The sequence below is a fragment of the Hemiscyllium ocellatum genome, chromosome 21 (genome assembly GCF_020745735.1).
Source record: "Hemiscyllium ocellatum isolate sHemOce1 chromosome 21, sHemOce1.pat.X.cur, whole genome shotgun sequence".
NCBI lineage: Eukaryota > Metazoa > Chordata > Chondrichthyes > Orectolobiformes > Hemiscylliidae > Hemiscyllium > Hemiscyllium ocellatum.
Window position 1 is genome coordinate 23,330,818 of NC_083421.1, and position 24,876 is coordinate 23,355,693.

At 42.6% G+C, this 24,876-nt stretch overlaps 1 protein-coding gene across 4 annotated transcripts in view; it reads right to left on the reverse strand.

Moving 5' to 3' along the window:
• lrsam1 (leucine rich repeat and sterile alpha motif containing 1) overlaps positions 1-24,876 on the reverse strand; it is an 80,965-nt gene that overhangs the window by 43,757 nt on the left and 12,332 nt on the right. For all 4 annotated transcript variants that reach the window (XR_009645817.1, XM_060841283.1, XM_060841284.1 and 1 more), the window contains exons 3-9: positions 23,960-24,004; positions 23,262-23,339; positions 21,903-21,971; positions 20,445-20,529; positions 19,070-19,191; positions 11,085-11,175; positions 9,674-9,804 (exon numbers count right to left, since the gene is read on the reverse strand). Coding sequence is in view for 3 of the 4 variants with exons in the window: in XM_060841283.1 (XP_060697266.1) it covers positions 9,674-9,804; positions 11,085-11,175; positions 19,070-19,191; positions 20,445-20,529; positions 21,903-21,971; positions 23,262-23,339; positions 23,960-24,004 (621 nt within the window). In the remaining variant the exon portion in view is untranslated. The remainder of the gene's footprint in view (positions 1-9,673; positions 9,805-11,084; positions 11,176-19,069; positions 19,192-20,444; positions 20,530-21,902; positions 21,972-23,261; positions 23,340-23,959; positions 24,005-24,876) is intronic.

Genomic DNA, 24,876 nt, shown 5'->3' on the forward strand with positions numbered 1-24,876 from the left:
CCGAAACATCGATTTTCCTGCTCCTCAGATGCTGCCTGAACTGCTGTGCTTTTCCAGCACCACTCTAATTTAGAATCTGGTTTCCAACATCTGCAGCCCTTGTTTTTACCTAACACTATGGGCAATTTAGTATGACCAATTCACCTGACCTTCACATCTTTTAGATTGTGTGAGGAAACCCACGCAGACAGAGAGAATGTGCAAACTCCACACAGAGTGGAGTGGCTGGAATTGAACCCGGGTCCCTGGAGCTGAGAGGCAGCAATGCTAACCACTGAGCCACCGTGCCGCCCTTTCAAGTACCGTTCACTTCTTTCAATTTGTACTTTGGACCTGCTGCTTATATACTTTCTGGGTGACCTGTCGTCAGAACTGGGCAAAGTTATTTGTTAGAGAGGTACTAAACAAGTGATAGGGCAGTGTTAGGAGAAAGCACTAAAGGGATGTCTGTGATTGGGTGGGAAACCAGTGAGAATAAATCGCAAAATACTATATGGTGCAATTTCAAAGGAAGTGGGAGTTGTATGGGGAAAGAACCAAAAGTTGTGTCTAGAAGAGGCGTGACTCACTACAATCTAAAAGCAAAAAGTAGCACAAAATGGCTACAGTCTGAAATTGTCAAACGCAAAATGAGTCTAGAGCAGACCTGGGCACTTTACGGCCCGCGGGCCATATCCGGCCCTTTGCCTTGTGCAGGCCGACGGGAATGACCAATCTTAAATTAGAACATACATGAAAAAGTATTTACGCAATGCACACAATACACATGTGTTGCTTTTGCTTTGAAAAGGATGCTTTTTTTATTTATGTATGGACGCACATGCGTGTGTATGTGCATGAACAGCTAAAAGTGATGCTTGCTGGCTAGCTCTCAAAATGGTATTTTTGCATTGTATTATACATCAGGAAGTGTTGTGTAAGTCAGTGTTAAAAATTAACCATGTGGTTGATGTTGTAACTAAAATAGTTAACTTCATCAGGGCATGAGCTTTGAATCATAGGCAATTTGTTGCACTTTGAGGAAAGTGAGACTGAACATCGTGACATAGGCTACCACACATCTGTCAGGTGGCTCAGCCTGGGCAAAATGCTGAAAAGTGTATGGGACCTGAGAGAAGAGATTCAAGATTTGTGTGAAGAAAGGGAATGGCATTCCACAACTTTCAGATGCAGACTGGATTGCAGACCTTGGTCTTGCTGTTGACGTGACTGCACTTATGAATGAACTAAATGTGAAACTGCAGTGCAAAGGCCTTTTTGTGCATGAAATGTACAACTTGGTGAATGCTTTTATGAGAAAGTTGCAGCTTCTCTCAAGCCAACATTCTCACCCACTTGCCAACACTGAAGGAAGCTACACTTTCAGCTGATCACCTCCACAGGTACTCATCTATGTTAGAAGCAGTGCATGGTGAATTTCCAAGGCAATTTCAAGACTTTAAAACGGTTGAGAATGAAATGCACATGATTTTTCCCCATTTACATGCAATGTAGAGAATGCACCTAGTGATGTTCTGCTTGAACTCATTGACCTGCAGTCTGACACACTTCTGGCAAGTACTTTAGGTCATTCTCACTGCTTCATTTTTACTTTTCACTCAAAGAGGACCACTTTCCACACATGAGGAGGCATGCTCAGAAGATTCTAGTCCTCTTTGGATCTACCTATATATGCAAACAGACATTCTCAGTGAAGTTCAACAAATCCAAATACAGATCCTCTATCATTGACGATCACCTCTCAGCTGTCCTTCGCATATCTACCTCAGACATTCAACCAGATTTCAATGCACTTGTTCAAGCCCAAAACAGACTGGATATTTCTCACTAAACAAGTAATATTAACTGAAAAACATCAAAAGCACTTACTGCTTTTTGTATAAAGTTTTTTGTAATACTGAACAAAAATGAAATAACTATTCATTATTGGGTTGTGAGGTTAACATGTTAAAAATAAAATGAAATACTGAAATTATTGTTTTTACAGTTTATTTCTTCTATATTTGACCTACTCCACAATTTCATATCTTTATTGTAACAGAATATCCTTATTCTTTTGATTATAATTTTCAGTGCAAAACTATATAATTTAGTACTTTTTACAATGGGTGAAAATTAATATTGAGCAGAATTATGTTCATTATCGGTTCGGCCTTACAACATAACTCGGGTTTCTCAGGTGGCCCCATGGAAGAATTAATTGCCCACCCCTGGTCTAGCGTGTTGTGAAATAGCCAGTTGAAAGATATGTAGCTGACCAGATATCCTAATCTAATCTAGTCCCATTTGCTAGCACTTGGTCCATACCCCTCTTAAACCCTTCATATTCAAATACCCATCGAGATGCCTTTTACATATTGTAATTGTACCAGCCTCCACCACTTTCTCTGGCAGCTCATTCCATACACTTGCCACCCTCTGTGAAAAAGTTACCCCTTATGTCCCTTTCAAATTTTTCCCCTCACCTTAAATCTATGCCCTCCAGTTCTGAACTTCCCACCCCAGGGAAAAGACCTTTGGTATTTACTAATATTTCTAGCATGTTCACTTTTAGTTTCTAGCAGCTGCAGTATTTTGCTTATGTTTCTTTGTAGTACAGAAACAGGCGCTAATGTTCGATTGCAACATGTTCCCACACTCCCCTTGCCATCATCCTCTTGAGATATCATACTAATCCTTCCCCAAGAATTTATCAAGCTAATTCTGAATAATAGGACAATAGGATTGTCAGTCAATTGTGCCGGTGTTATGTTTTTGGATGTGCTATCCAATTAGGCCTCTGCACTTTCCCACAGTCCTACAAAAATTTCCCTTCATGTATTCATTCAATTCCCTTTTGAAAGTTATTTTTGAATCTGCTTCAAACACACTTTAAGACAGTAAAATCCAAATACATGCTTTAAAATATATTCATGGGATGCAATTGCAGGCCACCATTTACTGCCCATCTCAAAGTGCCTATAAGAAAGTGATGATCAGTTGCTATCTTGGACCACTGCAGTCTGTGTGGCTGTGTACTGTTGGTGGGGTGGGGGTGGGGGTGGGGTGGGGGGTGGGGGTGGGGGAAAGAGGTGTTGGGTCTTTGTTTTAATTCAGTGACAGCAAAAAGAAAGTTAGTGTTTCAGGTCAGAAAGATGTCTGACCTGAAGCACAACTTGCAGGTGGTGTTCCCATTTGTCTCTGCAGTCCTTGTTCCTTTAGGTGGTGGAAGCCACAGGTTTGGAAGTTGTACTCAAATGGCGAGTTGCTGCAGTGTATCTTGGACACATAGATGCCACTTGTGCTGCAGTGATGGAGGAAGCAAGGATTTAGAATGATGGATGGGATACCAGGCAAGCAGAATGAGTAATCCTTGACAATATCGAGCTTCTGGAGTATTACTGGAGCTACATGCACCTTTGCTATTCATTTCAATAATCTAAGCACATTATGACCACTCTCTGGGTGAAGCAGTTTCTCAGAATTTGATTTATTAGCAACAATCACAGGTTTGGACTGGTTTACAATGGCAGAGATGTAGCCAAGATGACTTACACTCAATGCTTCTAATGGAGGTAAACACTCTGATCACAATTTGATTGAGAAGGCTCAATTATGTAAAAAAAGGTCAGTTTGCTTTTGATGCTGAAACTAGCAGATTATGACAATAAAATATCTTGGCTCAGACTGCTCAAGTGAAAGAATTAACAGCAGATTTCATAGTGATTTTATCCCTCTATCTCAATATCAAATACAGCAGAGACTTCAGAGACATGGAAGATGGAAGTAATTAAACTGTGAGATTTTAGAATCATAGAATCCCTAGTGTGGAAACAGGCCATTCAGCCCAACAAGTCCACATCGACCCTCCGGAAAGTAACCCACCCAGACAATTCCCCCTACCCTACATGTACCCCTGAGTAATGCACCTAACCTACACATCCCTGAACACTATGGACAATTTATCATGGCCAATTTACCTAACCTTCACATCTTTGATTTATAAGAGGAAACCATAGCACCCGGAGGAAACCCACACAGACACAGGGAGATTTTTGCTTATCAAAAATCTATCCACTTCCAACTTAAAATTACACTGCACTTTTACTCTTTTCAGGAAAAGAGCTCAGAAACCTCAGGACAAATTTGCCTACTCTGTTTTAAATAGAGCATAGAACAGTGCAGCACAGTATAGGCCCTTCAGCCCACGATGTCATGCCTGGCATTTATCTTAATCTAAGATCAACCTTACCTACACATTTCATGTGCTCATCCAGCACTCACTTAAATGTCCCTAATGTTTCTGACTTTACTACCAACACTAGCAGTGCATTCCACGCACCCACCACGCTCTGTGTAAAGAGTCTACCTCTGACATCTCCCCAATATCTTCCTCCAATCACCTTAAAATTATGATGCCTCCTGACAGCCATTTCTGCCCTGGGAAAAGTCTCTGGCTATCTACTCTACTATACCTTTCATTACCATGTACACTACTATCAAATCACCTCTTTCCCTTTTCTCCTGTGTGAAAAGCCCTAGCTCACTCAACCTCTGTTCATATGACCAGCCCTCCAATCCATGCAGCATCCTGGTAAATCTCCTCTGCGCCCTCTCTTAAGGATCTACACCCTTCCTATAATGAAGCAACCAGAACTTAGCACAATATTCCAACTGTGGTCTAAACAGGGCTTTAAGAGCTGCAGTAAAACCTCACAACTCTTAAACTCAAAGCTCCTGTTAATGAAAGCCAAAACAACATATGTCTTCTTAACAGCCCTATCAATTTGGATGGCAACCTTGAGGCATCTATGTATGTGAACCCCAAGATCCCGCTTTTCCTCCACACTGCCAGGAATCCGGTCTTTATCCAGTATTTACCCCTGCATTCAGCATTCAAATTTGATCTTTCACAATAAATCACTTTGCATTTATCCAGGTTGAACTCCATCTGTCACTTCTCAGCTCAGCTTTGCATCCTGTCAATGTCTTGTTATAGCTTGCAACAGCCCATGACACTACAACACCACCGACCTTTATCATCAGCAAACTTACTAACCCACCCTTCCCACTTCTTCGTCCAAGCCATTAAGAAAAACTACAAAGAGCAGAGGCCCAAGAACAGTTCCCTGCGGACACCACTGGTCACTGACCTGCAGGTGGAATACTTTCCGTGCATTGCCACTCGCTGTCTTCTTTTGGCCAGCCAATTCTGTATCTAGATAGCCAAATTTCTGTTTCCATACTTCCAAACTTTCTGAATGAGCCTAGAGTGGGGAACCTTATCAAATGTCTTCCTGAAATCCACATACACCACATTCACTGCTTGACATGAATCAACTTGTCTTGTTACATCCTCAAAGAACTGAATAAGGCTGGTGAGACATGACCTTCCCCTTACAAAGCTATGCTGACTATCTTTAATCAAACATCCGATCTTTCATCAAAATTCTATCTCTCAGAATCATTTCCAGTCCCTTGCTTACCACAGATTTAAGACTGACTGGTCTGTAATTCTCAGGGATTTCCCTATTCCCTTTTCTGAATAAAGGAAAAACAATCACCTCCTTCCAATCATCTGCTATTAGTGACACTTGTTCTAGATTTTTCTACAAGACAAAACATCTTTTCCAAATCCCCTTGTCAAGACCCTTCAGGGGTTTATGTTTCAATCAAGCGACCTCAGACTCCTAAATTCCAGCAGATATAAACATAGCTTGTCCAGTGTTTCCTTATATGACAGTCCCCTATTGCAGGTGTTAGTCGAATAAATCTTCTCTGAACTGCTTCCAACACATTTACCTTTCTTTCTTCAATAAGCTGACTAGAACTGTGTACAATCCTTCAGATACAATCTAGCTGTTGCCTTGTATAATTTCCCTTTAAAATAAGTGGTAACATTGCATTATCTTTCCTAACCACTTGCTGTAACTGCATAGTAACCCTTTGTGATTCATGCATTAGAACACCCAGATCCCTCTGCACCTTAGAACCCTGCAATCTCTCACCATTTAGACAATGCTTATTGTCATCCATTCTGCCAAAATGGACAAAATCAAATTTTCCCATATTATAATTACATTTGTACATCTTTGCCCGCTCAATTAACCTATCCATATATTTTCTGTAACCTTCTTCTGTCCTCTTCACAACTTACTTTCCTACTTATCTTTGTGTCATTAATAAATCTGACAATATATTGCAACCCTCAGGACATTTATACAAACTGTAGATAGTTGAGGACCCAGCACCGATCCCTGTTGCACACATATCTTGCCAACCTAAAATAGACCCATTTACTCCCACTCTCTGCTCCTGTTAGCTATCAATCTTCTATCTATGCTACTCGCTACACTGTCACCTTTTATTTCCTTCACCTTGGTTTTTGTTTGAAGTAGCAGTGATCCAAGTGAACAGGAACAAGGGCTACAATGCAATGTTATCCAGATCACTGAGGAGGTTCTTAAAAATTCCACATGGAAGTTTTTTTTTAAACTAAACTCAGAGGTATAAAGATCCTGGATAAACCTTGGGTATGGATGAAAGGTAATAACTATTGAGGGATTACTTCAAGATGGGGACAATACAAAGTGGAATGTTACAGGCTTGAGTACTGGGATCAACAGCGTTTTTAGTTTATACTGATTTGGATTTAGAGACCCAATGCAAATTGGTCAAATTTGCAGATGATACTAAGTAGCATAGTTGGTTCAGGAAAGTAAAATCATTTGGACAAAAAAATGCTAATGGGCAGACTGATAACAGGTGACTTTAAAATAATATAATCATGATAAAGTCTTTTCCCTGGGGTGGGGGGAGTCCAGAACTAGAACTCGGGGAAAGATATAAAAGGGACCTAAGGAGCAGCGTTTTCACAGAGGGTGGTGTATGTATGGGATGAGCTGCCAGAGGAAGTGGTGGAGGCTGGTACAATTGCAACATTTAAAAGACATTTGGATGGGTATATGAATAGGAAGGGTTTAGAGGGATATGGGCAAGGTGCTAGGTTAGGTTGGGATATCTGGTTAGACTGAAGGGTCTGTTTCCGTGCTGAACATCTCCATGACTCAATGACATCAGAAGTATAAAAATTGTTTCAACTTTTACAGGTCACAGGTTAGGACTCAGATAGTAGTGTACAATTCTGGGCACCATATTTCAGGAAAGATGAATGCTAAGAATTACCTGAATGGTAATGGAGACTACAGGATTCAGTAGGTAACATGATTCAGTGTTTACCCATTGTTAAATAGTCGGTTATTTCGTATGTGCTTCAATCATCTGTTGTACAGTCTAACAGGGCTGTGCAGCTTGATCTCAGACCTGAATGGCTTTCAGTGTAGCCAAGAATGAATTATCTGATTTTGTTGGATCCTCTTGGTTCTTCTGGTTTACCTTTTGTCTGTAGCCGCCTGTAATTTTTGTATTTGAAGGAAGCAATGCCACAACGTTATCATCTCTAGTCCATTTTGTCCCAGTCACTCATAACTTGCCAAGTGTAGCAAGACTATAGGAAGATGTGATCAGCAAAGAAGATTGTTATTTTCATCACTTAAATCAATCAATATCTGGAGACCGAGGACAGTTTTACAATTGACTTATTTGAGTGATCTGGGGAAAGATATGCTTCAATTCACCAAAGATCCTCAGACAGCACCTTCCAAACCAGCGACCACTTCCATCTAGAAGGACAAGGACGGCAGGTACTTGGGAACACCACCACCTACAAGTTCCCCTCCAAGTTACTCACCACCCTGACTTGAAAATATACCACTGTTCCTTCTCAGTCATTGGGTCAAAATCCTGAAATTCTCTCCCTATTGGCATTGTGGATCAACCCACAGCAAGTGGACTGGAGCAGTTCAAGAAAGCAGCTCACCACCACCTTTTCAAGGGCAAATAGGGATGGGCTATCAACGCTGGCCAGCCAGCGAATCCACAAATGAATTTAAAATAATTAAAAGAGCAAAGCAAACTCTGAAGAATGCAGAGAAGTTGAGTATCTTTACATTGTAAGCATCTCATTATCCAAATTTTAACCTTGTATGAAGATTACGTAGAAGTTTAACTGCGATATTCAAAATTATGAAAAGTTTTCAAAATAAATAAAGAAAAACATTGTTTCCAATGACAAGGGTCAATAGTTATAAGACACAAATATTAGAATCAGGTAGAAGATCCTTTGTCTGAACATCCAAAAACCGAAAAGCTCCAAAATCTGAAGGTTTTTTGTGAAGTTTTTTTTCTCATTAACAAGGTTGTTTGGTGTGCAAACAGTTAACCCAAGTCGACACCCACTTGATGTGTGTCACTCAGATGCAACATGGGGGTGGGGGTGGCGGTCAAGCCACACCTTCCTTAGAAGTCTGCTCCTCCAGTAAGATTAATAAAAACTTCACCATTAAACTGTCACTTATTCTGAAAACCAAAAAATTCTGAATTCCGAAAACAGCTGGTCCCGAGCATTTCGGAAAAAGGATCTTCTACCTGTAATTAGCAAAAACAATCCAGCAGCACAATGTGCAGAATATTTTTAATACAAGTTATGAACCTGAAACGAAAGACATGAAAGGGCAGTGGAAGGATTTGCAACAGTAACTTTCAAAAAGGAATTGGATAACATATGAATCAGGAGGACTAGGCCACTCAGCACCTTCAGCCTGCTGCACCATTCACCAAGGCTATGGCTGATCTACTTACTCCACTTTCCTGCCAACTGCTGATAACCTTTCATCCCCTTCCTTATCAAAGACCCGTTAACCTCTGTCTTAAAAATATTCAAGTATGCTGCCCCCACCAACTTTTGACTGAGGGAATTCCAAACAGATTCGATCTTTTGAAATAAAAGTTTGTCTGATGGGTAACTCCTGACTTTTACACAATGACTCCTAGTTCCAGAGGAGAAAGCATATTTTCAAAAGCCCCTCCGGATCTTGTAGACTTCAATCAAGTTTCTTTTGAATTTGAGCAGATACAAGCCCGGCATCGCCAACCTTTCCTCATAACACACCCATTCCATTCTTAATCCTGTCAACTACGGTCAATGCATATTCATTTTTCCTTAAGGTGACCAATACTGTGCACAGTACTCCAGATGCAATCTTACCTGTGTCCTTTGTAACTGAAGCAAAATCTCCATATTTTATTCTTAATTCCACTCATAACAAACATTATTATACCTTTCACAATAATTTCCTTTACCTGCACGCTAACCTTTAGTGATGAATGCATCAGGACACCCAAATCTGTCTAAAGCTCAGAGCTCTGCAATCTATTACCACTTAGATAATATTTGTTTTATCCTTCCTGTCAAAAAGAGACAATTTTGCATTTTCCCACACTATTTCATTGACCGAATCAATGCCCCCTCACTTGATCTACCTAATTATTTTTGTAGCATCTCTACCCTTTCTTCACAACATACTTTCCTTCCTGCCTTTGCAACATTTGCAAATTTAGTAACCATACTGTTCATCCCTTCATCCAAGTCATTGATATAAATTATAAACAGTTGATGTCTCAGTACCGGTCCCTGCGACACACCACTGATTACATCCATTTATACTTACTTTCTGTTTCCTGCTAGCCAGCCAATCTTTCATCCACGCCCATATGCTATCACGTGCCAGATGGATTGGATACTTTATTATCCACTATCACTCACAGGTAGAACTTGTACCTCTGTATATCTCACCTGCCACTGCTCAGCCTCCTGCATCTGTTGTCGGAACACGGCATCAACTCCGTCGCTCTCGGTTATATTCCCATCACTCTCCAGCACCGGGAGCAGGTACTGAGAGGGAGGCATATACTCGATTCCAAGCTCTGGAATGGATACAAAAATCCAAGGCTGATCCTACTGTGCCCAGATGAAGGTTCACATTATGAACATTATAAACCTGCTCCTTTTCACTAATATCTCCAGATAGCCAGTAAATAGTACCCTAATGATTTTCATTGTGTACAATCATTCCATTTTCAACTCCTTGAATACAGATACATATGGGGGGCAAGACAGGAGGGTGTTCAAGTCCATTTTATTATCACCCTGGCATTCAGCATTCCTATAAGTTAAGATTGGAGGAATGATCTTAAAAAGGAACTCACATTTATACAGCACCTTTAACAACCTCAATGTTTCATAGCCCTTCCCAGCCAAACCTTACTGCCAGAAATATAACATCCCAGAAACAGTAATATGAAGATCAGATTATCATGATTGTTTTATTAAAGAGACATTGGTTCAGGAATAACCATTGACCAGGTCACTAGGGAGAAAACTATTACCTTTCTTTGAAATTTTAGTTCATCCAAGTAAAGGGAAAAAGCCTGAATCTAGCCCGGGTGGCAGAGGGAGATGTGTCTATGGAACCTGGTCTATTTGAGCAAGGGCATTACTGGGTGGTGCATTTGCCCAGTGAGACAAGAAATCCTTCATTTACCTGTGCAGACTTGATTGCATTTTAACCTTGCTGACAGACTGGATCAAATTGCTGTCATTATTTTAACAGGACAAATACCCATTGTCAAAAGACCCATTGTCCACACTTGAAGTGATGGTAAGGAGCCTTGTAACCATTCTGAATTCCTCTCACAACAAACATTATTATACCTTTCCCAACTACTTCCTGTATCTGAATACTAACCTTTAATGATGAATGCATCAGGACACTTAAGATTCACAGAAACACAGAACTCACAGAAACATACTTGCAACAAAAAATAACTTGCAAGACTGAGTGTCAAAAAACAGCAGATGGCTGCAGTATGACAATACAGGACAATATGGGCCTCTGATCACAGCTGTTTATATTTAAGCCTTTATCTCAGTAATGGGTAGGCTCTCGTGTGAAGATGATAACAAGCGCGCAACTTGGTCATTCTCAAATCGCTTTCACTCTCTTTCTGTCAGTTGTTTTCAGCAACCACCCCATCAAATCACCCAGCGATGCCTCATCCAATTCCCCAATTAGGAAATGAATGTAAAGTATTTCTGTCAGCGAGTGTGCATGTATAACTCAGCTTTATCCAACAAGTACCGAAGCTTCTTATGTGCCGGGCGTGCGATACATGTGGCAAGATTGACAATCTCCCGAAAATCTTACCTTTGCACAGAAACTGTTTGATGGCTTCTGTTCCATTGCTGCACACACTGGCTGGAGGATAGGTCATAGCTTCTGCGTCGATGCTAAGGGACTGTTGGAGAGGTTGGAGTGAGGGATTGAGGGAGGAGAAGGGACAAAACCAGCAGGAGGCAATGTCCCAGAGACATAGCAAGAGAGAGAAAACAAAAACAGAAAGCTCAGAAAACAGATTCAGCAGGTCATAAAACCTAGAGTGTGGAAATAGCACACCCGACTCCACATCTTTTCAGCAAATCTAATCATGGTGTAATATGATAATTGATATGTGAAAATGGGTTTTTGGTGGAATTACGCCTTACTCCATTTTCGAAACGTATTTGGATTGAATTTTGGGGTCTGTTGGACACCACTGCGGTCAGCTCAGTCGGTAGATGTTTAGAATAGTTGTACATAGTTTAGAATAATGTCAACAGTGCAGATTTACATTGGTGTGTACACTTTGGAACCCATTTCCTTACCTGGTCTGGCCCACATGTGACCCCAGGCCCATAGAAATGTGGTTGACTCAACTCTCCCCTGAAATGGCCTAGCAAATCATTCAATGTATCAACCACTACAAACTCTCAAAATAATTCAAACTAGATGGACAATCTGGCATCGACCAAAGCACCCAAAAAGACATTGACCGAAACAGCGCTGTTGACCCTGCTAAGTCATCCTTACTAACATTTGAGGGCTAGTGTCAAATTGGGAGAGGTTTCTCACAGACTAATCAAACAACAATCTGACATTATCTGTAAGGCATGATTCCGTGCTTATGACAAGGTCCCAGACGCCACCATCCTCTGGAAACGTTCTGTCCCACCGGCAGGACAGACCCAAAAGAGGTGGCAACACGGTGGTATACAGTTGGGAGGGGATTGCCCTGGGAATCCTCAATGTTGACTCCCGACCTCGTGAAGTTTCATGGCTTCAGGTTAAACAAGAGCAAGGAATGCTCCTGCTAATTACCACGTACTGTTCTCCCTCAGTTGATGAATCAGTACTCCTCCATGTTGAACAGCACTTGAAGGAAGCGCTGCAGATAGCAAGAGCACAGAATGTACTCTGGGTGAGGAATTTCAATATTCACCACCCAGAGTAGCTTGGCAGCAGTACAACTGATTGAGCTGGTCAGGTCCTAAGGACATAATTGCTAGACTGGATCCGCAGCAGGTGGTGAGAGAAACAACAAGATGGAAAAACATACTTGATCTCATCATTACCAATCTGCCAGATTCAGATACATCTGTCTATGACAGTATCAATAAGAGAGACCACTGCACAGTCCTTGTGGAGACAAAGTCACACCCTTACATTGACATTCCATCATGTTGTGTGCCACAATCATTGTGGTAAATGGGAACAGACTTTGATCAGATCTAGCAACTCAAGACTGGGCATCCAAGACGCGCTGTGGACCATCAAAAGCAGCATTGTACTCCAGCATAATCTATAACCTCATGACCAGGCATATCTTCCATTCAACCATTCCTATCAAGCCATGAGATCAACCGTGGTTCAATGGAGAGTTCAGGAGGGCATGTTAGGAGCAGCATCAGACATATCTCAAAATGAGATGTCAACTTGGTGAAATTACCAAATAAAATTATTTGAATGCTAAACAGCATCAATAGCAAGTGACAGACTGAGCTAAGCAATCCAACAACCTACAGATCAGATCTAAGCTCTGCAGTCCTGTCACCTTCATTCATGAAAGGTGGTGGGCAACTAAACAACTCAGTGGAAGAAGAGACTCCACAATTGTTGGCAACTTCAATGATGGAAGAGCCCAGCACATCAATGCAAAAAGGTATTGCTATACATAGCTCAGCCATCTTCAGCCAGAGGTGCCAAATTGATGATCCATCTCTGCCTCCTGCATTACATTTATCAGTCTTCAGCCAATTTGATTCACTCTACATCATATTAAGAAATGGTTGGAGGCACTGGATATTGCAAAGGCAATATTGCCGTGTAGAAACTTATCCTGAACACAAAAAGCAGGACAAATTCAACCCAGGCAATTACTGTCCCATCAGTCTACTGGTATCATTAAGAGTACCATCAAGCAGCACCTGCTCAGTGATACCCAATTTGGGTTCCATGAGGGCCTCTGAGCCCCTGACCTGATCACAGCTTGGTTCAAACATGGATAAAGAGCTTAATTCCACATATGAGGTGAGAGTAAGGGCCCTTGAGATTAAGGCTGCATTTGACCAAATGCGGCACCAAACAGCCCCATCAAAACTGGGGCCAGACGTGATATACTCAAGGTTACTAAAGGAAGCGAGGGAAGAGATTGCTGCACATTTGGCAATGATCTTAGTGTCCTCACTGTACACTGTAGTAGTACCAGATGATTGGAGGGTGGCAATGTCATTCTCTTGTTCAATACAGGGAGTAGGGAGAAGCCTGGGAATTACAGACCAGTCAGCTTTATGTCAGTGGTGGGCAAATTATTGGAGAAGATTCTGAGAGATAGGATTTATGATTATTTGAAAATCATAATTTAATTAGAGATAATCAGCATGGTTTTGAGGGGGACAAATCCTACCTCACAAGCCTTAATGAATTTTTTGAGAATGTGACAAAACACATTGATGAAGGTAGAGCAGTGGATGCAGTGTATGTGAATTTTAGCAAGGCGTATTATAAGATTTCCCATGGTAGGCTCATTCAGAAAGTAAGGAGGCTTGGGATATAGGGAAATCTGGCTGTCTGGATACAGAGTTGGATGGCCCATAGAAGACAGAGGGTAGTAGTAGATGGAAAGTATTCAGCCTGGAGCTTGGTAACCAGTGGTGTTCCACGGGGTTCTGTTCTGGGACCTCTGCTCTTTGTAATTTTTATAAATGACTTGGATGAGGAAGTGGAAGGGTAGATTAGTAAGTTTGCCAATGACATAAAGGTTGGGAGAGTGGAGTGCTATTGTAGGTTGCAACTGGACATTGACAGGATGCAGAGTTGGGTGGAGAAGGGGCAGATGGAGTTCAACATGGAAAAGTGTGTAGTGATTCATTTTGGAAGGTCGAATTTGAATACAGGGTTAAAGGCAGGATTCCCGGCAGTGTGGAAGAACAGAGGGATCTTGGGATCCACGTCCATAGGCTCCTCATAGTTGCCACCCAAGTTGATAGGGTTGTTAAGAAGGTGGATTGTATGTTGGCTTTCAACAGCAGGGGATTGAGTTTAAGAGCCATGAGATTATTCTGCAGCTCTATAGATTCCAAGACTACACTTGGAATATCGTGTTCAGTTCCAGTCACCTCATTGTAGGAAGGATGTGGAAGCTTTAGGGAGGATGAAGAGGAAATTTACCAGATGCTATCTGGACTGGAGGGCATGTCTTAAGAAGAAAGGTTGAGGGAACTTGGGCTTTTTTCATTAGAGTGAAGAAAGATGAGGTGACTTGGTAGTGGTGTACATGATGATGAGAGGCACAGATAGAGTGGATAGCCAGAGACTTTTTCCCAGGGCAGAAATGGCTATCACATGGTGTAAAGGGCCTTGTGAGGCAGCCGTGGTTTAGTAAGGAATTGGAGTCCCTTGTGAAAGGGAAGAAGGCGGCATATGTAAAGATGAGGCGTGAAGGTTCAGTAGGGGCGATAGAGAGTTATAAGGTAGCCAGGAAGGAGCTAAAGAGAGAGCTAAGAGAAGCGAGAAGGGGACATGAAAAGTCTTTAGCTGGTAGGATTAGGGAAAACCCAAAGGCTTTCTATAGGTATGTCAAGAATAAAAGGATGACTAGGGTAGGTATCGGTCCAGTCAAGGATAGTAGTGGGAAGTTGTGTGTGGAGGCGGAGGAGATTGGAGAGACATTAAATCAGTACTTTTCATCAGTATTCACTCAGGAACAGGACACTGTTGCTGATGTGAATATGGAATCACAAATAATTAGAATGGATGACCTGGAAATATGCAGGGAAGAGGTTTTGGGAATATTGGAAAGGATGAATATAGATAAGTCTCCTGGGCCTGATGGCATTTACCCCAGGATCCTATGGGAAGCTAGGGAGGAGATAGCAGAGCCATTGGCCTGGATTTTTATGTCATCGTTGTCAACAGGAATAGTACCAGAGGACTGGAGGATAGCGAATGTGGTCCCATTGTTCAAGAAAGGGAGTAGGGATAGCCCTAGCAACTATAGGCCAGTGAGTCTGACTTCAGTGGTGGGCAAAGTCTTAGAGAGAATGGTAAGGGATAAGATTTATGAACATCTGGGTAGGAATAACGTGATCAGGGATAGCCAGCATGGTTTTGTGAAGGGCAGGTCGTGCCTCACAAACCTTATTGAGTTCTTTGAGAAGGTGACCAAGGAAGTGGATGAGGGTAAAGCAGTAGATGTTGTGTATATGGATTTTAGTAAGGCGTTCGATAAGGTTCCCCATGGTAGGCTAATGCTAAAACTTCGGAGGTATGGCATTGAGGATACTTTAGAGGTTTGGATTAGGAATTGGCTGGCTGGAAGGAGACAGAGGGTAGTAGTTGATGGATTATGTTCATCTTGGAGCGCAGTTACTAGCGGTGTACCACAAGGATCTGTTTTGGGACCATTGCTTTTTGTTATCTTTATAAATGATCTAGAGGAAGGACTTGAAAGCTGGGTAAGCAAGTTTGCGGATGACACGAAAGTCGGTGGAGTTGTGGATAGTGAGGAAGGAAGTGGTAGGTTACAGCGGGATATAGATAAGTTGCAGAGCTGGGCGGAAATGTGGCAAATGGAATTCAATGTAGCTAAGTGCGAAGTCGTTCACTTTGGTAGGAATAACAAGATGATGGATTACTGGGCTAATGGTAGGCTACTTGGTAGTGTGGATGAGCAGAGGGATCTTGGTGTCCATGTACACAGATCTCTGAAAGTTGCCACCCAGGTAAATAGTGCTGTGAGGAAGGCATATGGTGTACTGGGCTTTATTGGCAGAGGAATTGAGTTCCGGAGTCCTGAGGTCATGTTGCAGTTGTATAAGACTCTGGTGCGGCCTCATCTGGAGTATTGTGTGCAGTTTTGGTCGCCATACTATAGGAAGGATGTGGAAGCTTTAGAACGAGTGCAGAGGAGGTTTACCAGGATGTTGCCTGGAATGGTAGGAAAATCTTATGAGGAAAGGCTGAGGCACTTGGGGCTGTTCTCATTGGAGAAGAGAAGGTTTAGGGGAGATCTGATAGAAGTGTATAAGATGATTAGGGGTTTAGATAGGGTAGATACTAAGAACCTTTTACCGCTAATGGAGTCAGGTGTTACTAGGGGACATAGCTTTAAATTAAGGGGTGGTAGGTATAGGACAGATGTTAGGGGTAGATTCTTCACACAGCGGGTTGTGAGTTCATGGAATGCCCTGCCCGTATCAGTGGTGAACTCTCCTTCTTTATGGTCATTTAAGCGGGCATTGGATAGGCATTTGGAAGTTATTGGGCTAGTATAGGTTAGGTAGGATTCGGTCGGCGCAACATCGAGGGCCGAAGGGCCTGTACTGCGCTGTATCCTTCTATGTTCTATGTTCTATAAGGGGCCATAATTTTAAGGTGATGGGAGGAAGGTTTAGGGGACATGTCAATGGTATATTTTTTACACAGAGAATGGTGGGTGAATGAAATGCACTGCCAGCAGTGGTAGTCAAGTCAGATTCGTTCAGGACATTTAAGCGACACTTGGATAGACACATGGATGATAGTAAACTGAAGGGTATGTTGGTTAGTTTTATCTTAGAGTAGGATAAAAGGTTGGTGCAACATCGAGGACTGAATGGCCTGTACTGTGCTTTTTGTTCTATGTGTTAAAACTGGACTCAATGGAATTTGGAGGTAAACTCTCCTCTCGTTGGAGTCACACTTGGCACATAGGAAGATGGTTGTTGTTGGAGGTCAGTCATCTCAGCTCTAGGACATCTCTGCAGGACTTTCTCAGGGCAGTGTCCTATGTCCAACCATCTTCAGCTGCTTCTTCAATGACCATCCCTCCATAAAGGTCAGAAGTGGGGATGTTTGCCAATGATTGATCAATGTTCAGCACCGTTTGCGATTCCACAGAGACTGAAACAGCTAGTATTCAAATGCAACAAGATCTGACCAAGATCCAGGCTTGTGCTGAGAAGTGGCAAGTAACAGTCACACCACGCAAATGCCAGGCTATAAATATCACCATCAAGAGACAATCTAATCTCTACCCATTCAATGGTGTAATCATCACTGAATCCCCCACTACCAACATCCTGGGGGGGGGGGGGGGGGGTTTGCCATTTACCAAAAACTCAACTGGACTCACCATTCTCTGATTCTATGAATAAGACATAAACACAATATTTGCAAGAGTAAGTCAGAGACTAGGAATGCTGCAGCAAGTAACTCATGTTCTGAGTTCCCAAAGCCTGCCCACAATCTACAAGGCACAGGTGAGGATTGTGATAGAATCCTCACCACTTGCCTGGATGGGTGCAGCTCCAACATGCAAGAAGCTTGACACCATCCAGGATAAAGCAGCCCATTTGATTGGGACCACATCCACAAAACATTCACTCCCTCTCCCATTTACACACTGCTACTGAGTGTATGATCTACTACATAAAAATCCTTACAGAATATCTTCCAAACCCACAACCACTTCCATCTCGAAGGACAAGGGCAGCAGATACATAAGACATCACCACCTGCAAGTTCTCCTCCAAGCCCTTCACCATCCTGATTTGGAAACATAGCATTGTTCCTTCACTGTCACTAGGTCAAAGTCCTGAAATTCCTTCCGTAAGGGCATTAGGAGTCTCCCTATAGCACATGGACTGCAGCGGTTGAAGAAGGCAGCTCACCAACACCTTCTCCAGGGCAACTTGGGACGGGCAATAAATGCTGGCCAGCCGGTGACACCCAAGTCCCATGAATGAATAAAACAAATCTTGCATGCCAGACTACGCAAGTCTATCCCTAAACTCCAATTACCTTCTTTCTTATGTTCTCCTGCAGAAACTTTCCCAATTACCTACTAAATCCATTTACATTGTTCATCGTAATGAACATCCTCACTAAAATCTCTCACTTTTCATGAGGGGATCAGTCTGATTTACCCTGGCACTCCTAACTTAAGATGGTTTGTTATTTTCCGTGACAGTGTATGACCTTTACTGCAAGTTAAAGGTGAACATCTAAACGCACAAAAACAAGTGGAGAAAGGTCAGTTTGTTCCATCAAGTCTGTCATTTTCAGATGTACAATCATAATGTTCTTAGCAAGATGATCTCTCCAATGTTTATCAGCAACTAGCAATGAGCTAACCTCCCTGGAGAGAAAATTAAAACAGGAAAATTGTCCCAGTTGAGCTCTTGATCAAGGTTAACACTCTATTGCTATACTGAGGGAGTGCTGCACTGTCAGGGGCACAACCTATGAGATGAGAAATTAAAAGCACCTGATGCTGTCTCAAGTAGACATCAAATCATTGATGTCGGAACTTTGATGAGGAACAGGGGAGGATATGATCTCGAACCTTGGTCTTAACCAACACTTTCCCTGTTGCTGTGTGGGGAAGATTGCTCTGTGAAAATTGGTCAGAGACTGAAGTGGCTGCCAGGCTGTGAGAGAGCCCCCATGAGGGCTGTACACTACTGCATGGAGCATATCTAAAACAGGCACAGTCTTGTCCTAAACCCAATCTTATACTCCATCAATAATCACTACACACACCCTTTATCCCATGGCAACACAAATCTTGATTAAATTGTGACCTATTGAGTAGGTACTTGTGGTTAAAAAACCCAAATGGAGAGCATTACATTTGCTCAATGTTAAACTGGCAAATCAACCAGAGGACAATAACTAAACAACTCATGTCATGTGCTTGGCCTTCAGGCTTCACAGCTGTACCTCAGGTATCATTGCAATGCTTACATTCTTTTAGATAAAACCCCTCTGGTCTTTACGTACCCTTCAGAAATTTCTGAATGGATCAAAGGATGAAGGGCAGATCACAGAAATACCTCAAGTGTCCTGATATGAGCCAGGTCTTGTGGGAGAATCTGAATCCGATTTTGACTGATGTCCAAAGTTCGTAGACTCCTCAGTCCGCTCAGAGATTCTGGCACTTTCCGGATCCGGTTCCCTGATGTAGTCAGATTGGGGGGGGGGGGGGGGGGGGGGGTGGAAGTGGTGAAGACAAAGAGATATTTAAACCTCACACAAGACTGAGGTTGAAAAGGGTTATCTTACTCTCCTCACCTTACAAAAACACCACACAGATGGTCTCTTCAACCTCTCCCCTCAATCCCCTGTCAACTGTTGTTTAGCTCCAACTCCCAGCTGTGAGGTATCTTAAATGCACAACATGAATGTTCAGAGCTGTACTGGTGGAGCTGCTGGTTTTTAGCTTATCTGGCTGATCAGATTGTCAAACATTGTATGGCACTTGCCAGGGAGCTTGCTCGGTGTTTTGCCCTCAGCCAACATCAAAGCAGAGTGCGTACATTCACTGAGGATAACTACATTTCCCTGTACAATAACCATTACTACTGCACTGCAAATTAATTTAGTGGAATTGCATGGTGATAATTTTAAAATGTCAGAATCAGATGGGCTAGATGGTGTAGGACTTGAACAGAGAGATCGAATCCAACTCAGACTAACTCAGTTTACAGCAGACCAGAATTAAAGACATGACCAGCCTCTGGACCTGGAGTGGGGGTGCCGGAGTTATCAATTCTGAAGTCACACGATAATTTCTAAAGACTCTGGCTGCTGACATGCCACCGATAGTAGATCAGCACTTGGTCAGGAAACCTGACCAGCTTACTTCAGAACTTCTCTGTTGCAATGCCAGCAAATGTACAAGTGCATTACGTGCTCATGATGACAGGCAGGAGTTGCACCACCTACTGCGCCTGCTATGGAAGAGTATGTGGCTGGGAACTAGTACTGAGCCAGAAATATAATTGAAACAGACCAAACACAAAAAACACTAAAGCAGCAATTATCATTCTTGGAGGCTTTCCCTTCGCTGAGCTTGTCCCCACCAATAGGAACCATGCACAAATACAACCCAGTTAGTCTCGCAACTTTATAATCACAAGGTCACACAAATCTCCTCAACAAGGAGATATACACTACATTCAGGCTCCCTCGAGTGCTACTCCTTATATAGAACTTTATAAGATTTATCTCAATTCCAAAGCTAATGGCTGCTTCTACCAGGAGGGGAGGATCGGAGAGGCACAGACCCTGATCGAGACCAACCATTTGACTATATCATGCAGTGGTGATTCCAGCCTCAGGTACGGCAGTCAGGAGTGTGGGCAGGTCACAGCTTTCAAATTGATTAACCCACCCAGAGGAATGCACCTTCAACACAGGCTCTATTACCTTTTAGATTTAACGTTTGAAGTTGCGCCAAAGTTGCAAGAGAGTTTGGGAGAGATTTCAAAAGATTTTGTTCCACATTGAGCACCTGAAATAAAACAAAACCGAAAAATCAATCCATATGGGCCAAAACGAGCAACAATTCCACAGGTAATAGAACACGGCAAATAATATCACATGAGGGACCAGTTAAGGGAATAGTTTGTTTGAGGATCAACAGGAATCCTTTACATTGTCCCAAATCACAAGAGGAAAACTCCCTTCTCGGCATTTATTCTGAGCACCAAGATGCGTGCCTGCCCCCTGTTCAGGCCAGCATTTCACTGCAGTGCTGAGTGAGTGGGGTATTGTTGGAGGTGCCAGTTTTTAGCCTATCTGGTTGATTAGACAGTCAAAGCTCGCATGGTACTTGCAAGAGAGCTTCACCCTCAACTGAGATCAAAGCACAGTGTGATCATTTACTGGAGCTTGCTACATCTAACTACACAACAACCATTACTGCTGCACTGCAAAATATTCTGCTTGTAGTGGCAGTGGGTGCATGTGTCTGTGCCTGTATCTCTGTTTCTGTCACTGGTGCAGTTGGTCTGTGTCATGGGGTACAGGCAGACAATATTTAGATCCTGATTGGTTATCCGGTGACTTCCATTAGTAAGTGGTTCATGTCCGGAAAGATGGGGACATGTACTGGTAGTGATACTTCCAGTCCAGCAGCTTGTGAATTACTCTCAGCCTCTACTCACGATATTAAGAATGGACATTTAACAGAGGCACCAAAAAACTCAGTGTCCAGGGTAACAAGTCAACTACTTCCAGACAATGGGAGAAAAATGTGTTTCTCGGGTTGGGAAGAGCTTTTGGAATGCACTGACAACTGGAACTTTAGCTGCTGGGCTTTAGAATTACCTTTCGATATCTCTGCTATTGTATCTCTCTGACCAAAATTTTACATTTTAAAGTGGAAAAGCACTCCAAAGTTACTTGTCCCAGGGCTCAGGGTTGATTTTTGCTTGATTACACTCCATAGGTATTTTCTGAAGACATTATATAAATGCAAGTTGCTGAGTCAATCTTCACCATGTTACTGTGGTGCAATCAGCAGTTGGTGACCTTCCTGATCCAGTATCTGTAACAATCAATATCATCTCGCTCCAGATTCTGGAGCAGAATACAGTCAGCATTGATAACCCCAAATGAAGAGATTTCATCATGTCTGATTGGGGAACCTGGCATAGCAACTCGAGAAGGGGAGGAAGGACAGGTGGGAACCAAACTGGGAGGCAAACACAGCAGGCAGTCACACAAGGACCGGCAAAAAACGGGAAATTAAAATATCCAATTTGGATGAGGGCCTGGCATTGTGCTCATATTAAAGGAAGCTCTTAATACCAACTGGCACCTGCACAATGATTCCTACTGACTTAAAGGATGCTCACTTCTAGCAGAACTCCAGTGTTTTACCTGAAGGGATAACAGCTGACCCATATCCTCGGGGAGCGAGCTGAGGACGTTGTCATGGAGATCCAGAATCTAGTAACAAGCAAGAAACAAGCAATGATTATCTCCACAACCACCAATCATTTGTCTTCAACACAACACAACAGTCCCAATCTGGTGCATGAACCATTAACCCAACTCTCCTTCATTCTTCTGGCACTTAAAGTTGCTCCACTTGGGAAAACAACCGCCTTTAACAAATAGCAAAATAAAAAGAAATGCTGCCTGGAAGGAAGTGCAATTCATTTCAGATTATCCTAAGGGGCTGAGGGTAGGTGCCAGAGGGTGGGGCCTGAGCACTGCTCAGCAAATTTAAGATAAAAATCAATTTGTTTCAGAGAAAAGTCTTCCTGATACAGCTTCCGCTATCAATCACTTAAAGATTCGCAGCAGTACGGTGTTTATTTCAAAGCATCTGGCCCAATGGCGGCCATACAGTCATACAGCACAGAAACAGATCATTCAGTCCAACCAGTCCACCCTGACCATAATCTCAAACTAAACTAGTCTCATCTACCTCCACTTGGCCCATATCCCTCCAAACATTTCTTATTCATTTACTTAGTCAAATGATTTTAAACGTTGTATCTTTACCCGCATCCACCACTACTTCTGGCAATTTATTCCATGTGAACCACTCTGTTAAAAAAAAAGTTGCCTCTCATCTTTTTAAAATCTTTCTCCTGTCACTTTAAAAATATGCCCCCTGGTCTTGAAATCCCCCATCCTAGGGAAAAGATATCTGCCATTTACCTTATCTATACCCCTTATGATCTTATAAATCTCTAAGGTCACCCCTCTATCTCCAACGCTCCAGTGAGAAAAGTCCCAGGCTATCTAGTCTCTTTTTATACCTCAGATCTTCCATTCCCAGCAACATCTTGGTAAGTCTTTTCTACAACCTCTCCAATTTAATAATATCCTTCTTATAACAAAGTGACCAGAACTGCACACAGTACCCCAGAACATGCCTCACCAATGTCCTGTACAAACTTCACATAATGCCCTAACTCCTATACTCAAAGGTCAGTCCACATTGGCATCTAGGCAGCATAATCACTACCCATTGGAAGTTCACACTCAAGTATCTTATGTGCCAAGACTTCCTCTGGGTCCAATTAGACAGGAGAAAGCAAGGTGAAAGATGATGTGTAGGTAGAGGGAAGGAAAATTGGGAAAAGGCTGCAGTGTACGTACATACCCACTGAACGAGAAGCAGATAATATTCTAGGCTCAGGTCTCCAGAGAATTGCAGGTCTTGACAAATACATTAGGCGTAACATAAACCTGAGGCAGTCAAGTGCCAAGCTGACTTGCACTTACCTTCAGCATTGACAAATCCTGGATGTTACACGACTTTGGCAGCAGTGTTGACAAGTGATTGGTGTGAGCAATTAAAACCTGGAAAACAAACAGAGCAGAGTGATGGAGCTCTTCCAGACACACTGTGTCCTTGCTCCAGACACACTGAGCAATCCACAAAAGTCAGAGTTCTGCTGAGGTAAAATGGAAGTCAAAGCACTGAAAACGTTAACAGCTCATACAAGATCACAGGCTCTATGGAGAGAAGGTAATGATGATCACAGGCAGCACTAAAACTGCTTATTCACTAATTGACAGACACTGGGGATCATCACCATACAAATAAACACTAATGCTGCACTTTCGAAAATCATCAAGTGACAGGGGTTGGATGTAAAATGGAGGGGGATAAGTGATAGATCTTTGGGAACTCCAGAGGCAATGGAGTGGGAGCAGACAGGGAAGCCATTATTGATGATTCCTCATATATAATTAGATGGATAAGGTGAAACCAGGTGAACGCAGTCCCACCCAGAGAGACAAGCAGGTGCTTACAGAATACGAGAAGCTGTTGCTGAACGTGATGCCAACATCCATTGTTTCAGCAAGTAGGCCAGCAAGGCACGCACACAGACACAGGAAGGGACTGAGGGCACAGGCAGGCACCCAGGGAGGGTGAGACAGATCAAACCCAGAGACTAGACAGATTAAACTCTTACCTTCTTCTGTAAGACTCTGCACATGGAGAACACACTGACTGGAATCTGGAATAACAGGGTTGAGAATAACTAAAAGTGTAGCACAATCAAACTCAAATTGCTGTCAAGATTCTGTCATGTTGACGAGGTCCATAACTCCTGGCACAGTGGCTGATAATCTTAGGAAACCAGCTGGACTGAGTTCAGAAAATGGCGTCACTACCCCGTGGCTGAAAATTTGTCACAAAGCCCACTTCTGGTCATTGCTGGGCTGTTCCATCTCCCAAACCCATGATCTTTACCAACTAGAAGGACAAGGGAAGCAGATAGATGGGAACACCACCTGCAAGCTCCTCTCCAAGCTGCCCACCATCTGGACTCAGAAATGTATTGCCATTCTTTCAGGATCACTTAGTCAAAGTCCTGGAATTCACTCCCTAAGGTCATTGTGGGTCAAACTACAGCATACAGACTGCAATGGTTCAAGACGGCAGCTCACCACCACCTTCTCCAGGTGTAATTAGGGATGGGCAAGAAACACTGGGTGAGTCAGTAATACCAGGAATGAATTTTATAAAAGGCATGTTTTGATATAGGGTGTGATCAGGTTTGACTGATGTCCAACAGTTTGTGATGGTATGTGCCTCAAGAGGGATCTGTTCTGCTCCATTTCTCTTGGAGTGTGTTAGGGATGCCTGCAACTGAAGAGACACAAAATAGCCAACAGCTAGCTCCGACTAGCCCTGCAGAAAATGGTTGACAGTAATTATAACCTTGGGAAAAAAACATTTGTTAAAGGTAGCTTCCACAAGAAGGGTAACAGCCAGTCTGCATAAGCAAGGTTACAGAGCTCATATAGAACATGCAGCTGTAAAACAATAAGAACATTTCACAGTAATTAGTTTTTTTCAACTATTCATACTATTAAGAGTAGGCTC